The 14,929-nt window shown below is 46.8% G+C and overlaps 1 protein-coding gene and 1 long non-coding RNA gene across 2 annotated transcripts; one reads left to right on the forward strand and one right to left on the reverse strand.

The window, feature by feature from the left end:
- Positions 1-3,534: 3,534 nt before the first annotated feature.
- UBB (ubiquitin B) lies at positions 3,535-6,199 on the forward strand. Its single transcript, XM_053274850.1, has 2 exons — positions 3,535-3,692; positions 5,329-6,199. The coding sequence occupies exon 2, from the start codon at positions 5,336-5,338 to the stop codon at positions 6,023-6,025; it is 690 nt and encodes a 229-aa protein (XP_053130825.1). The 5' UTR covers positions 3,535-3,692; positions 5,329-5,335; the 3' UTR covers positions 6,026-6,199.
- A 7,293-nt stretch (positions 6,200-13,492) lies between these two features.
- LOC128335997 (uncharacterized) lies at positions 13,493-14,559 on the reverse strand. Its single transcript, XR_008311804.1, has 3 exons — positions 14,519-14,559; positions 14,208-14,298; positions 13,493-13,531 (listed from the first exon to the last, which is right to left on the reverse strand). It is a non-coding gene; the product is annotated as an uncharacterized LOC128335997 (long non-coding RNA).
- Positions 14,560-14,929: the final 370 nt, after the last annotated feature.

The raw sequence follows: 14,929 nt of genomic DNA on the forward strand, positions 1-14,929 counted from the left end.
CACTTTTCAACAAAAGTTCCCAAAGTAGTTTTAATAGATAAATTAAAAAAAACAAAAACAAATAAGGCTCTTTGTCCTCAAAGGGCCCACAATCCAAACAAACATAATTTTTTTTTAGACATGTGTAAGACTCTTGGGTTACACAGAACGCTGTGCGTGAAGAAGCATGGAAAAATACTGGGGTGGGTGGGGGCAATAAGGAAGATGTGCCACTAAGTATTGTACCTATTAAGACAGTACAGTTGGAACATACTATGGCTGGTGTTCTCAAGCTTGGATCCCAAGATATTGGATGACAACTCCCTTTTTAGTCCCCTCCTGTGTACTGAAGAGCCTTGTGAGAAGGGTGGGGGACCTTCACGTGTCAGTTGAGCCGCGGTGCACCCCTGCAGTCGGCTTGCTTGTCCCGGTGCTGAGGCCGCACCACCCTGTGGCCGGGTCTTCTCTCCTGCCCCTGGTGGGAGGGTGGCCTTGCTTCAGTGCCCGGCCACTGCCCGTCCTCGTCTCCTTCCTCCCTTCATCTCCTTTGGCCATTGTGGCTGAGGATGAGAGGGGCTGTAGTTCAAAAGCATCAGGGGCTGAGAGATGGCATCATCTTAGTAATAAAGGAGGTCAGTTTGTTTTGGCGAAAACATATCTCCCTGATCAGTTTCTGGAGACTCAAGTGGCCGCCAAGAATACAGAAATAGATGATCCCATAGCTAAGGTTAAACAAAAACAAAACAATTAACCAAGAGTGTACTTTTAAAAGTGTTTTCAAACAGCTTTGTGCCCACTTTTTATTTCTGTGGGAAAGTCGTCTTCCTCCAGTTTCTGCTAGAGGCTTCATATTTACCGGAAGTGCTGGCAGTAAATAGGATCCTCTCATGTTGCAAAGCTTGGGATGCAACCTGCCCTCATGTCTATGCCGATGTGGAAAACTGGCTCTGCAACCCCGGTCAACACACTGCAGCAAGATGTTCATCTGAAGCAAGAATTAATTTCAGGTGAATTCAGAAGAGGAAATTGTGACATGGCCTGGCTGAACAGTTGTTTCCTGTTGAAACCGTCAGACAGACACTGGCTTGAATTGCTGTGTGCCCCATTTCAACCCTAATATTTACAAATAAAGTTATAAACAAAACAGATTTGCAGTGTGCTTTAAGGTTTGTTTTGTAAAAGCCATTAATTCCAGGCAAACAAACTTAAAATTGGCACACACTCACACAGGAATAAGCACCTTGTGACTAAATGGGTCACATATCCAAGGTCAATTAAAATGCATGAGTTATCATTTATTTATTTATTGAATGTACATACCGCCCAATATCGAAATCTCTAGGCGGTGTACAGAATTAAAACATAATACAAAATATAAAACCTTTAAAATTCATAAAAAGATAAAAAATCGTAATAGATTAAAAACACATTAGAATTAAAATTCATTAGACAGACTTTACCAACCATAGTTTTTTGGGGGGGATAACAGGGTGATTAGCAGATCCCCCCCATTTTCAAAATAGATTTGTCTTGTATTCTAGCAATCCTTTATGTTGTGGACTCATTACTTGTCCGGATTTTGTTCACTTGCCACAGACTAGTAGACTAGTGGATTTCCTGAGCCCTGACTCATTACTTGTCAGGACTTTTCTCACTCGCCAGGCACCATTTCTCACTCACCACAGACTTCTAGATTTTCTGAGCCCTGACTCCAGCCACAACTGCAGAGCCTCAGCCTGGCCACCACTGACATAGACAGCGATAAAACGTCAGTATTTGAAAGTGTCCAAACTCTGCCTAAGCTACCTCAGACAGCCATGGTAGGGGCTAGGTTTCTCCATAAAACAGTGTGGTGTAGTGGCTAGAGTGCTGGACTAGGACCGGGGAGACCCGAGTTCAAATCCCCATTCAGCCATAAAACTAGCTGGGTGACTCTGGGCCATTCACTTCTCTCTCAGCCTAACCTACTTCACAAGGTTGTTGGGAGGAGAAACTCAAGTAAGTAGTACACTGCTCTGGGCTCCTTGGAGGAACAGCAGGATATACATGTAAAAATAATAATAATAATAATAATAATAATAATAATAATAATAATAATAATAAAATAATAATAAAACCTGCCCCAGGAGGATCCCATGGAGGGGCAGGAAGAAGGGTGGGATAAATCCCTAAAATATATACATTCTGCAAGAAGTATTGTTAATCAACGGGTTACTATCTACTTGGTAGACGATAGCCAATTTTGTACATACCAAGGAGGAGAAAACTTTATAGTTCAAAGAAACTTTATTGAATTCTGCAGAATAACAAAGTGGCCGTCTAGGGGTTAGCTCCCAAAGACCAGACGGGACCTAAGATGGTGTCCGTCCAAAGCTTTTATACAACAATTGATACATCTGAATACATCATCATTCACAACAAGCCAGCCAGGTAGTCTGGCCGTACAACTCCATATTAGGCCAACAGGCTTACAATACTACCATTGTTAAAGGAGTGCTTATGCAGCTTTCGAGGAGGCAGTTCAGATACCAGCATCATCACCGCTCCTGACCAGTAGGCCAGAACAAAGCAAGGCATAGAGAATACATACTATGTTGCAAGTTACAAGGTCTGCAAGGCACAGAGTATGAGAACCAAAGCATACTAAGCAGATTCTTTCCCACTGACATACATTCAGGAATACAAGATGGGGGGGACTCTTGCTTTCTTCAGCTACCATCCAAATGGTGTAGCAGGAGCTCAGTTCTCCATTAACTATATACTCTAGGATCAATACATATAGATCAATATGAAATGCTTAGATTCATGGGTAACAGTATTTTGTGAGGAGGAGAGTCGTGCTTCCCTCAGCCCACTGGGCCTCACCCAGGTCAGGTGCGGGAGAGAGAACTGGGCAGAAAGGCCCAGCCCTTTGAATAATGTAATAACAATGACGAACCCACGGTTTTCCACATTTTGACTGACGTGAATTTTAACATTGAGGCGAATTTGACAGCCAACTGCTGTAAGGATCGCCTCAGGAGAACGTTTCCCGCCATTTCCCCAAGGGAAGCCCCGTCCTGGGTCGCGCGCCAGTTTACCCCCTCCCCCTTCACCGCATGCGCAGAGCGACCCTGCTATCCTTCTTTCCCCCCTCACCCGCTTCTCGAAATCTGCTTCTCTGGGGCGGCGGGCCTTAGCAACAAGAATGACCTCACTCGCCACATCAGCAGCGACCAGCTCATTGCCGTCAGTCCCCCGCCCTCCAGATTATTCCAGTTTTCCCACTGATCGCCTCACCCGTGAACCAACCGGCGTCCGTTTTCCCGGCGACCGAGCCTTGATTAGTCCCGCTTCCTCGAAACCTCGCCATGACCGGATCCGTTCCAGATATCCCTCCGCCCATCAAGAACAATACAATAGTTTTGCTCGTATTGGGCCCAATACAAACCACCTCGCCTATATTTGTTCCCTGAACAGACAAGCCGTGAGGATAAATATACTGGCGGGCGAGAAAGGATCTCTTAACCATTCGGCTGAGGGGCTATTTTCTTTTGGCGGAAGGTCACTTGAGCATGTATCCTGGGAGGGGCGACGAGTGACCGAACCCTATAAATAGCAGTGGGCGGCGCCGCTGCAGCAGATAGATGTGAACTGCCGCCGTGAGAGGATCTTTGGGTGCAAGAGGCGAGCGATAACTTTTCGGTTTCTCTTTGGGGTGCTCAACCGGCGAGGTAAGCTAGAGGGGATGCGCCTGTAAAATAGCATAAAACTGCAGCCTAATTTTTTCTCAATGTGGGGGCCCTGTGGCGGCGTCACTGTCGCCCATTGTGGCGAGGAGGGGGGAGGCCTTGGTGGGCTATGGGGGCCACGGGAAACACACCCCAGAGAAGGGATGGGGTGGCTGCGTGACGGATGTGGCTGAGACAGCGCGGCGCTCCTGGCGCCCCTCAGGTAAAAAGAGGATGGCGAGGAAAGGGGTTAAAAAACCCTAGACCAGGGCTGCTCAATTTAGGCCTTCGCTGCGGGTGTGAGCCTACAACCCCTGGCTATGGGCCCCTGTGGTGGGGGATTATGGGAGTTGTAGTCCAGAAACAGCGGGTGGGGTGGCAGGGCTATGTGAAGCAGGCTTGCCCTAAACCGATGGCTTGTTGGCGGTGGGAGAGGAGCAACAAATAAACGGGGGAAGGGGCCATGGGCGGAGGACAAAGGAGGGTGGAGGCTTCGGGGATGGGTGCTCTTGTGCCTGGCTCTGCTGCCCACACCCGCCTAGGCAGTCTGGAGACACTCTGGCGGTGGGGAGGAGAGGAGGTGCTGTCTTTGGGTTGGGTCACCTGTAGGGTTCCCTATAGAGGAGTCAGTGTGGCACAGAGATTAGGGTGTTGGACCAGATCTGGGGGGAATGGCATTCAAATCCCCATTTAACCATGAAACTCACTGGGTGTTTCTGGGCCAGTCACTGTATCTTTCAGCCTAAGCTACTACAAGAGGGTTGTTGTGAGAGCAGTTATAACCACGTATGCAGTTCTGGACTCCTTGGAGGAAGAGCAGGATATACGTGTAAAAATTAAATTTAAGTTAAAATCTAGAAGCGTGGATTGGAGGCTGGGGTGGGCTTAATTTTGTGGAAGCTGCTCTCCTGGATGTGTGATGCATGTACAGCGTGCCAATCCGCAACAACAGCACTGCAAAGTTATCTATTGGGTGCTCTCAAATGGAGCTCTATTCCTTTCTGACCCCAGCTGGAGACTTGGCAGCTGACGCAGTTGGTCTCTCAAAGAGAAGCCCAGCTGCTATTGAGGCAGTCTCTCTTCAGCACAGGACAGGATGGCAGCTCCCTTCATGTCCTGTACAGCTGCCATCTTGTCCTGTGCTGAAGAGAGTCCGCCCCAGTGGCAGCTGGCCAACTACGTCAGTTTCATCTGCCAAGTCTCCGGTTGGGGTCAGAATGGAATAGAGTTGCATTTGAGAGCACCCAATATATGATTTTGCAGTGCTGTCATTGTGGATTGGCATGTTCAATTAGGAGAGATTTGTTTGAATGAGCCTTAAGCAAGGCAGGGTTTTCTACTCCATAATCCATGGAAGGGTAGCATTCCCTTGATTCAGCTACCCCACCCCATGCAGTTGTTGACTTTGTCTCGGTGGCTGACTGCACTGTGTGTGGGGGGGGGGGGGTGTGTGCTTTCTCAGTTGGAAGGTGCGTTGAGCAAAGTGAGAGCAAAACTGTGATCCAGTGGGGGTGTGGCAAGATATTTAAGTATTGAATGTGTTTCTCAGTGTAGCATTACTGGGTTCAGCCTACATTGCTGGAAGGGAAAGGAGTCCTGAATCTCATAGGGGGGTCTTGATTTTGCTGTGTTGTTGCAGATAAAAAATGCAGATCTTTGTGAAGACCCTGACTGGCAAGACCATCACCCTGGAGGTGGAGCCCAGCGACACCATTGAGAACGTGAAGGCTAAGATCCAGGACAAAGAGGGCATTCCCCCCGACCAGCAGAGGCTGATCTTTGCCGGCAAGCAGCTGGAAGATGGCCGCACCCTCTCCGACTACAACATCCAGAAAGAGTCCACCCTCCATCTTGTGCTGCGTCTGAGGGGAGGCATGCAGATCTTTGTGAAGACCCTGACTGGCAAGACCATCACCCTGGAGGTGGAGCCCAGCGACACCATTGAGAACGTGAAGGCTAAGATCCAGGACAAAGAGGGCATTCCCCCCGACCAGCAGAGGCTGATCTTTGCCGGCAAGCAGTTGGAAGATGGCCGCACCCTCTCCGACTACAACATCCAGAAAGAGTCCACCCTCCATCTTGTGCTGCGTCTGAGGGGAGGCATGCAGATCTTTGTGAAGACCCTGACTGGCAAGACCATCACCCTGGAGGTGGAGCCCAGCGACACCATTGAGAACGTGAAGGCTAAGATCCAGGACAAAGAGGGCATTCCCCCCGACCAGCAGAGGCTGATCTTTGCCGGCAAGCAGCTGGAAGATGGCCGCACCCTCTCTGACTACAACATCCAGAAAGAGTCCACTCTGCACTTGGTCCTGCGCCTGAGAGGTGGCTGTTAGATGTTACAGATTCTGTTTGCAAGTTGCCAATAGTATTTGTTGCACTGTAGCAGTTTAATGTTGTAAGGTAAATGCAAGTTTCAGTAACTGCTGGACTGTTTGTGTAAATGCTAATAAAGTTTTCTGTTGCACATTACTTCACAGTACTCCTGAATAATAAATTTTTATTCTGGGTTTTGTCCATTCTCCATCTATTTGGTGCTCCAGAACACTTTCCTGTTAGGAGATTTCCAAGTTTTTCAAGGTATAACAAAGTATATTCTGGGTAAGAAACCAAAGTAATATATAGCCTTGTTTAAACAACATTCTGTTAGGGCACAGAGGTGTTAAAGCTGCTAGAAAAGGGTGAAAAAGAATTAAAGCCTATTTAAGCGTTTCTGAAATTCCAAAACACAGGGTGTAAACTATGTTGAAATCCAAATCCACAAGTAAAAGCAACACAGCTGTAAATGCCTCTAAAAAAAATAGATTTCACAAAGTACTTCAAATTACTCCGTGCTTAACCACTAGTTGGGCAATAGCTTCTAATCCTTGGCATGACTGAATACCTTAAATGAGAACTAGCCGTGCTATTTTTAATTACATAGGCCAAGTTGTGTGACATACACAGAACTTGCTATATGGCATGAGGATTGAAGAGGTAGGGATTAAGTTTTCTACACACTGTAGAACAAAACTCAGTTAGATGTCAGTAATACCCAGTCTTGTATCTCCACAGATAAGCAATATTGCCACAGCAAAATAAAATTCAATAGCTGAGAAAATACAGATAAAGGCAACTCTTGAAGCACTTGGGGATGTCCAACTTTACAATGGTGTGTAATGATAGTGACTTGCAATCCAACATCTGGGTACACAATACCCATGATCCACAGCACAATGGCTTTTGTGCTCGGGATGATGGGAGCTGTATTCCCAGATGTTGGGTTAGAAGACTTCTGGCTTGCTCACATCATATGATCAGTTCTATAGAGTGGGTTGATGTAGCCATTTATTTATTATTTTATTTTATTTTTTACATTTATATCCTGCTCCTCCAAGGAGCCCAGAGTGGTGTACTACATACTTGAGTTTCTCCTCACAACAACCCTGTGAAGTAGGTTAGGCTGAGAGAGAAGTGACTAGCCCAGAGTCACCTAGCAAGTCTCATGGCTGAATGGGGATTTGAACTCGGGTCTCCCCGGTCCTAGTCCAGCACTCTAGCCACTACACGCTGGCTTGCACTGAAGCCAAAGCGTCCTTCCCAAAGGTACAGCAATCATTAGCTGGGCTGCCATTGTGGATCATACCAGCTTAACTGAAAATCGACTGTCAAGTAATGGTTTATGTTTGGGCCACAACTCCATTTGGAAGGAGTGTTGTGTACACAAACCTTAAAGGGGGTGGTGGTGGTGACAGAAGGGTAACTACTTCAACAGTACAGCAGTCCCTGGCTTTTACAGCTGCCTGTTCATTTTTTGTAGGGTTATCTCACTGAAATTGACTGGGACAAAGCTGGTGAAAAGGAACAGCAAAAATTGGTCCTCCCTTTCTGTCTAGGAGGGTATCCTTCTAGGGCCTAGTCTTTCATAGTGCCTTGGAGCCCTCATGGCCAAGAATAATATACTGGTCTAAATGGGGGATGGATCCCAGAAAGGGAAAGGCTTTCAAGCACAGTTAAAACCACCCTTCTGCCACTCCTTACAATGGAAGTGATTGTGGTTTGAAGTTGGCATCTAGGTCCCTGATTGCATTGCTAGATGTATCTTCATGATTTCAAAGTTTACAGTATTCCTCAAAGTAACTTGGCTGGCTTTGGACCAGCTCAGTGGCTCTCATTGAGATGCCTAGGCACTAAATATGAGTAGTTAGCATATGCTGAGGGGCACTTTTGGGGTGAACTTAGCCCATTTGTTTGAAAGGGCCATGGTCTGAACTGGCCTATTCCCTTCAGCAGCCAGAGGCTAGGCTCAGTTGGCTCTGTTCCTATCCATCCAAAGCAATAGATTTGTCATGAGTTATATATAAGTGGGTGGCTGTGTGAATGTTTCTCCGGCAATCAGGATGCCCCCATGTAGGGCATAGGTTCTGGCCAATACCTCCCTCTGGCTGCTAGCTGGGCCTTGTAACGAGCTTCTGCTCCTCTTCTGAGTATCCACTCGAACTTCTTCCTCACTCCTTTCTTTCTGGGCTCTGGCATGTCTTCTATTTCTTCTTGAATTTCATAGCCAAACATTTCAATCTGTAGGAAAAGGAAAGCAAGCTGAGACCAAGGGAGGTCCTTTAATAATAGCTGATATATGCCATGGGGTTCTTGGAATGCAGTTCAGCAGAGCAACTGTTGGAAGCAAGGCCTTGAGGAATAGGTGGATAAAACTCAGGACGGATGGACCAAGAAGTGTTAGGGGTATTGGATTTTTGTTTTCCGTGATGAATGGCTGTGTTATTAACTGTTTGGAGTGATAGGGATGCAATATCTTAGATGGCCAGTTGATGTCCCTAGTTGCCACAAGCCTTGTGAAAAGGAAAGGGGACCTAAAGTAGAATGATACATATTGGGGACTGCCTTTACAGAGGGCCAGGCCCTCCATCGCAAACACTGGCGCTACTCTGAAGGGTAATTAAAAGTAACTGAGCTGCTGAGAGAGTGATTTTCATTTTCTAAACCATTCTGTGACCTCAGAAGTGTGGGGAAATGTGGCTTTTGGAGTGAGCAACCAAATGTAAAAAATAAATAAAACCCACTTGGAAATTATGGATGTTAGATGTATATATGGGATATGTGCCTGATTTTGTATTTGTGAAGCCCTTTTAAAAAGAACAGATGTTTGTGGGTGTAAAAAAAAATGAGGCCGCCACCATGTACAGATTCTTGGCTTAGTGTTTTTCTCCCCAAAATCATGATGTTTCCCTTGGCCCATGCAGGCCGTGAAAAAGAAGTAGGGAGAGAAGGCTTTACAATACCTTTGCATTTTTATGATCTTTATGGTAGTTCCAAAGGTGCTCCATTGTGGCTGCATCTAAGTGTTCTTGTTCCTCTGCGTTAGATCCATTAACCACTAAAGAGGACACAGTCACATTTCAGTTGCTATCTCAAGGTGCTGCCTCTCCTGATTGAAACTGGGCATCATAATGTAGCTATCTTGTGCTATATTGTACAAGCAAGTTAGTACAATGGAACTGGTTCAACCAGCTTCACTTCCAGTCAGGAGTAACTTATTAGCAAAGGCGTAAGAATTGCCTTGAAATTGCGTGCAGACTCTCCACAAGCAGGTCATGATAGTGAGGGCTAGCCCCTTATTTCTCCTGGCACAGGAACCTGGCACAGTGAGGTATACTGCCCCAGGCTCAATCTAGCTATTTTGGCTAAAAGACATTGCTGCCTTTTGGAAAGACCTTCATGCTAGTGGCTACATCATCTGCTAATAATGAATCACTTACTATACCTACCTGAATAGAAGACTACTCTGAACTTAAGATGAACCCTTGATTTCTAACATCATAAAGCTGGGGGTGGGTGGGGCAGCTAGTCTTGGATTCAGGTAAATAGGGTACTCCGCTAAGCCTTTACACTGACGTGGTTGGGTAGTTTGTTCTCAGACAAATATACCTCTGGCCAGAAGATGACACTATTACTCCAGAAAAACATACATGGCAAAAATGATCAAGTGCTCTAAATGCAAAGAGGGAACTTGGCAGAGAAACAGGAACCCATTGATTAAGGGGCAATTCACAGAATAATAGAATTTTAGAACTGAAAGGGAACTTGGAGGTCTTCTCACTAGGCATCTGTTACAGCTTCCCTGGCAGGTGGCCATCCAGGTCTTGCCACTGCTTGAAAACCTCCCACGAAGGAGTGCCTGCCACTGCATGAGGCAGATGGTTCCACTGTCCCACAGCCTTAGGAAATCCCTCCTAATGTCTAGCTTAAATTGGCTTCCGTGCTATTTCAGCCCTTTGTTTGTAGTTCTGCCCTCAGGAGCAACACAGGCCAGCTGCTTCTGTCCAGGATTGCTGCGGTCATGCAAGTTATCGGTAAGCAACTAATTTGAGGGTTTTTTTCCTCTTAAATCATGGTTGTTATATATTTGTTTTTTTCCTCCTAAATCATGGTTATAATTAAATAGAGAATGTATATAGCAGAAGGTGTTTTAAATCAAGGGCCAATATTTGATTAAGTGCTGTCAATTCGGTGTCGACTCTTAGCGACCGCATAGATAGATTATCTCCAGGATGATCTGTCTTCAGTTTTGACTCTCAGTGGTGCATTCATTGCTGTTGTAATTGAGTCCATCCACCTTGCTGCTGGTCATCCTCTTCTCCTTCTTTCAACTTTTCCCAGCATGATGGACTTCTCAAGGGAGCTGAGTTTTTGCATAATTCTCCAAAGTATGATAGTTTTAGCCTGGCCATTTGTGCCTCGAGTCAAAATTCTGGATTGATAAGTGATAGTCTAAGGGATAGCTGCAGAGAGGTTTTGCCTGAATGGGGCTTTCAATGAGGCATATATCAGATTTTGTCCATGTGGTCAGGTGTTGCTGGATTTTTATGGGGCAAATAGCACCATATTACAAGCCTTGTGGCTCTATTGTTTTAATTTCTCTTCCATCTGACTGCCTAAATGCAGTGCCTCAGCAGTTCTAAAGGACTCTGTGGAGGTTTTAAGTTTTGGATCTGTCTGTCTTTGTGGGTCAAGTGGGCAAATCGGAGACCCAAGAACAAATCTCACTGGGGTGGGGTGGGGTGGGGTACTGGCCGTGCCTCAGAAGTATATGTTTAAATTTAATTTCTACACAGTTCATCTTGCCAGTGGCTGTTAACGTCTATCTCTTCTTTGGCTTATTTTTAAAAGTTTAATTTTAACTTCTTATTTTTTGGAAGCATTCAGTGACAAGGAGTTCCACAGATCACAGCGTTTGGACTTCAGAAAACATCTTACTTGCACTGGCAGCCTCCATCATCTGTTTCAGCAGGTCAAGTGTGACAGCTCTAGCTGTTTTACTTTCTCTGTCATTTGTCTGGTGCCCGTTACCTGCAGCCATAGTGAAAAGTCAAAATGCAAAACTGGATTAGGGGACCTTATGGAGGATACAGCTTTGCAAATGTTAGTTACTGGTTTTAATAAGCTCCGAGAAGTGCCAGGTTGTATTCCTGTAAACCACTTTGAGAATTTTTTGTTGTTGAAAAGCCATATATAAATATTTGTAATAATTATCATAATGTAACAGGAAAAGGAGGCCAAGATGGGTGGGAATTCCTTAAGGAGTTATTATAAGCCCAATTACAATCAGTGATGATATCCCCTGAATTTCAGAATTCAATGTGTTACTGATCTTCTACTGGAGATACATGTACAACCTGTATTGGGGCTCCCAACCTTAGGTACCAGATTTTTGGGAGACTGACATCCATTACCCCCTGCTATAAATCCATTGTGGCCAGGGATGATGGGAATTGTAGTCCAACATCTGAGGATCCAAGCTGAGAAACCCATGACCTATATGGGTTCTGCCAGTCCTGTTTGAGAGAGGCAAACGCCATTCTTCCCTAGTGACCAGGTAATTAGCAGACAGGAGAATTGCCAGTTCAAAACCAAGTAGTGTTTACTTACCTGTTTCTTCTGCCAAGGGGAAAGGGGGTTGTGAGGTCTGAGACGGCATCCTGGACTGTGGCGAAGGAGCAGGGGCTAGCAGGCTACAATGGAGAAGTGAGGGGCACAGGTTTAGGCTCGGTGTTAGAAGGCATTTCCTGACCTTGAGAGCTGTTGGCCAGTGGAACAGCCTGCCCCATGCAATACCAGCCTCTCCTTAATTGAGGGCTTCCAAACCGAGGCTGGGAAGGGTCTCCCATCTGTCAGGAATACCATAGGAGTTTCCTGCACTGATCAGGGGTGGTGGTGGACCAGAACACCTCTGGGGCCCCTCCCGATTCTCAAATCCTGTTACGCTAGAGGGCTGGTGAACCGGTGCTGCTGGGAAGCAGAGGGATCTCTCTGCTCCTAGATATAGGCCAGGACAGGGGCGTAAAATGGCTGGAGTGGGCCCAGAGAAAAAATTTTAAAATGGGCCCCTCGCTGATACACATACACACACTTCACATGTGAATTGCCTCTGGGGGGGCCCTCGAGGCATGGGGGGCCCCAAGCAGCCACCTCCCCTTGCCTAATAGTAGTTACGCCCCTGGGCCAGGATGCCTTTTGACCCCTAACATGCTACAGTTTGGCTCTGGACTATGGAATGGTGCCACTGCTATTCAGAGCATCTTACCTTCTGGCAGAGAAGGCCTCGTAAGCAGGCTGCAAGAGAAAGCAGACTTCTGTGAAATGTGGGTGAGCCATGAGATCTCTGAATGGGGTGGGGGGTAACCCCCTAGGCCCCACAACACAGGATCAAGTTGCTTCCCTCCCTGCCCCAAAGCTGTTTTTCTGCCCCCAGTAAGTTCACAGACCCAGAGAATGCTCTAAATGTCCTAGGACAAGACGTTGCTATTTACGCTAAGCAGGCCTGGGTCCCGTTAGGTGCTTGGGAATGCTATAAAAATTATTCTGTGCTCCGTGTAGGAAGAATAAGTTATAATTGTAATCAATTTGCACAGTTGGACATAAAGACTCCTAACACAGAGACCTGGGGCATCATAAAGACAAACACATTGTCTGTGGCACAGATTTCTGTGGGCCACAGCTTATGCCATAATAGAGGGGTCCCCATGATTCTTGTCCTGATTACAATAGACTAGCTTGGACATCCCTCTGGAATGTGCCGATGTGGTTAGAGTTATTTATTTTCGCAGACACAAAGGCCAGCTTCCTTGCGACCATTCTCCTCCCTAATAACGTCCTCCTTCATTGGCACTGCGTTTCTCAGGAAATGTAGCTTTATTAAATCAGAGTGTATGAAAAAGATTTTTTTTTTTAAGGAAAGGAAAAACCAAGCCCACAGTCCTGGGAACATGAAGCCCCCATCTTTGGGAAGCGTGCAGAGATGAGCCCGGGTCACCAGCAAGGGCACATCTTCCCTCGAGACCTGAAGAATGTAATAGTCTTTCCCTCTTCCCAGGGAACAGCAATTCTGGGTGGGGAGGTCACATCTCTCTTAACAGAGCTCCTTCCCAAACCTCCAAGAAAGCTTGCAGGACTTTCTTTCCCAGGAATCTTTTGGTCGATTTTGCACTCCCAATGATATTCTGGGGACCCAACATTGAGAGAAGGATCCCCACTTCAGAGGGAACCACACCAGTCACACAAGTATAAAACAAACATTTTTGTCGTATAGAAACCCACAAATGGGTCCCCTTGACGTGAAATTCCACAAGCATGTGGGTCCAGACATCCCAGCAGAGAACCGCTTTGTCTCTAACACAGGACCCTTGGGTGTTTGTCTAGAGTAGAGGATTTTTCACTTAACATCATTTAAATCCTTTTTATTATTATATTACCATCTTTGGCCCCATTGGCCTGCTGATTTCAGCCTGCAGTCCACGGATCTGCTCGTCGGCTTTGGCTTGCATTTCATAGCAGAACTGCCATTCCTGATTTGGAGAGAGAAGCCCCCACAAGTGATTGACTGCACTGGATGCAAAAAAATAATAATCAGTAGAATAAAATACAATATACCATCTGATCTTGGTGTGGAAATGTCTGAGTCATGCCTAAGAGATGACAAATTATGAATCCACCACTGAGCTGAACTGCAGCATTTTGGCCAGTGATCAGGGCTGCAGATAGGCAACAGACCAGCCCTATTCACATGTTACGTTTGCCACTCGTACAATGTCTGAATAGGGCTTTCCTGAGAGTGGGGTGTTGTTCCAAAGAGGGATGGGGCACTGATACTTCTCTGCTTCTCTGGCCATAGGGGCTGTCATGGAGCCCGCCTTCTGCACTTCTGGCAACTACATCACTGGCTGGACTAGATGGGACTTGGGCCTGATCCAGCGGGACTGTTCCTGAGCAATCTAAAGGGGTCCATCCCTGTTGCACTATGGGATTTGTGATCCATCTATCTCAGCTCTCCATTGCGATCCATCTAGCTCACAACCCCTGGTGCTGCTCTGTAATATCCCCCCCACAAGGGATGCCAGAGAGGGATGTTTAGTCCTGTTCATGGCTAGGCAGCAGAAGGGGCTGACTTCAGACCGACACTGGCTCCCATGAACCCTCCTGAGCCCCTCTCACTTCCTTGGCCCAGCCTTTGGAGGTGGATACCTGGGATAGCTGTTCTTCCAGGCGCGCCGTCTGCATTTCGAATTTCCTCTTTGCCTCTTCCAAAAGCTGCAGGAACCGGCCCTCCTGTTGCCTGCAATCCCGATACGAAACGATACGATGATTCTTTATGCGTTCCCCTTAAAACAGGTCTCAGCAGCCCTCCCCAAGGGACCCTCAGCCAACTGCACCAGAAATGGCTCGCAGTTTAGCTGGGCTCCCCCTCTGTGGAGTACCTAGCGTAATGGTTAAACGGGTCTGGAGACAAGAGTCCTGGCAGCTGCAAGGGAGAGGGAGGGGTTGGGATCTCTCACCTCTTTTGTTCTTCCTCTTGAAACCTCTGCCTTCTCTCTTCCTGCTTTGTCTTCTCCATTTGTTGCTCCTGCAGCAAATCGCGCTCCTCTCTGAAAAACCAGAACACACCTGATCGTTTTTGCACCCCTTTTCTCTCCCCCGCTCCCCTCTGTTTCCCATCTTGTACCCATCACATTCCAGGTGGGGCCCCTAGAATACAGCCCCCCCCATTTGGAAGGAATGCAGGAGCACTAGGACAGAACAAGAGAACATAAGCACAGCCCTGCTGGATCAGGCCCCAGGCCCCATTCTGAATCCCTGGCAGGGAGAACTGGAAAAGATTCCTGCCAGTAACCTTGGAGAGCCGCTGCCAGTCAGGGTAGGCCATGCTGAGACAGATGGACCAGGGGTCAGACTCAGTGGTACTGGAA

The sequence above is a fragment of the Hemicordylus capensis genome, chromosome 12 (genome assembly GCF_027244095.1).
Source record: "Hemicordylus capensis ecotype Gifberg chromosome 12, rHemCap1.1.pri, whole genome shotgun sequence".
Classification (NCBI taxonomy): domain Eukaryota; kingdom Metazoa; phylum Chordata; class Lepidosauria; order Squamata; family Cordylidae; genus Hemicordylus; species Hemicordylus capensis.

Excerpts from the sequence above, each read along its gene's own strand:
- UBB (XM_053274850.1), top strand. The coding sequence starts at position 5,336 with ATGCAGATCTTTGTGAAGACCCTGACTGGCAAGACCATCACCCTGGAG.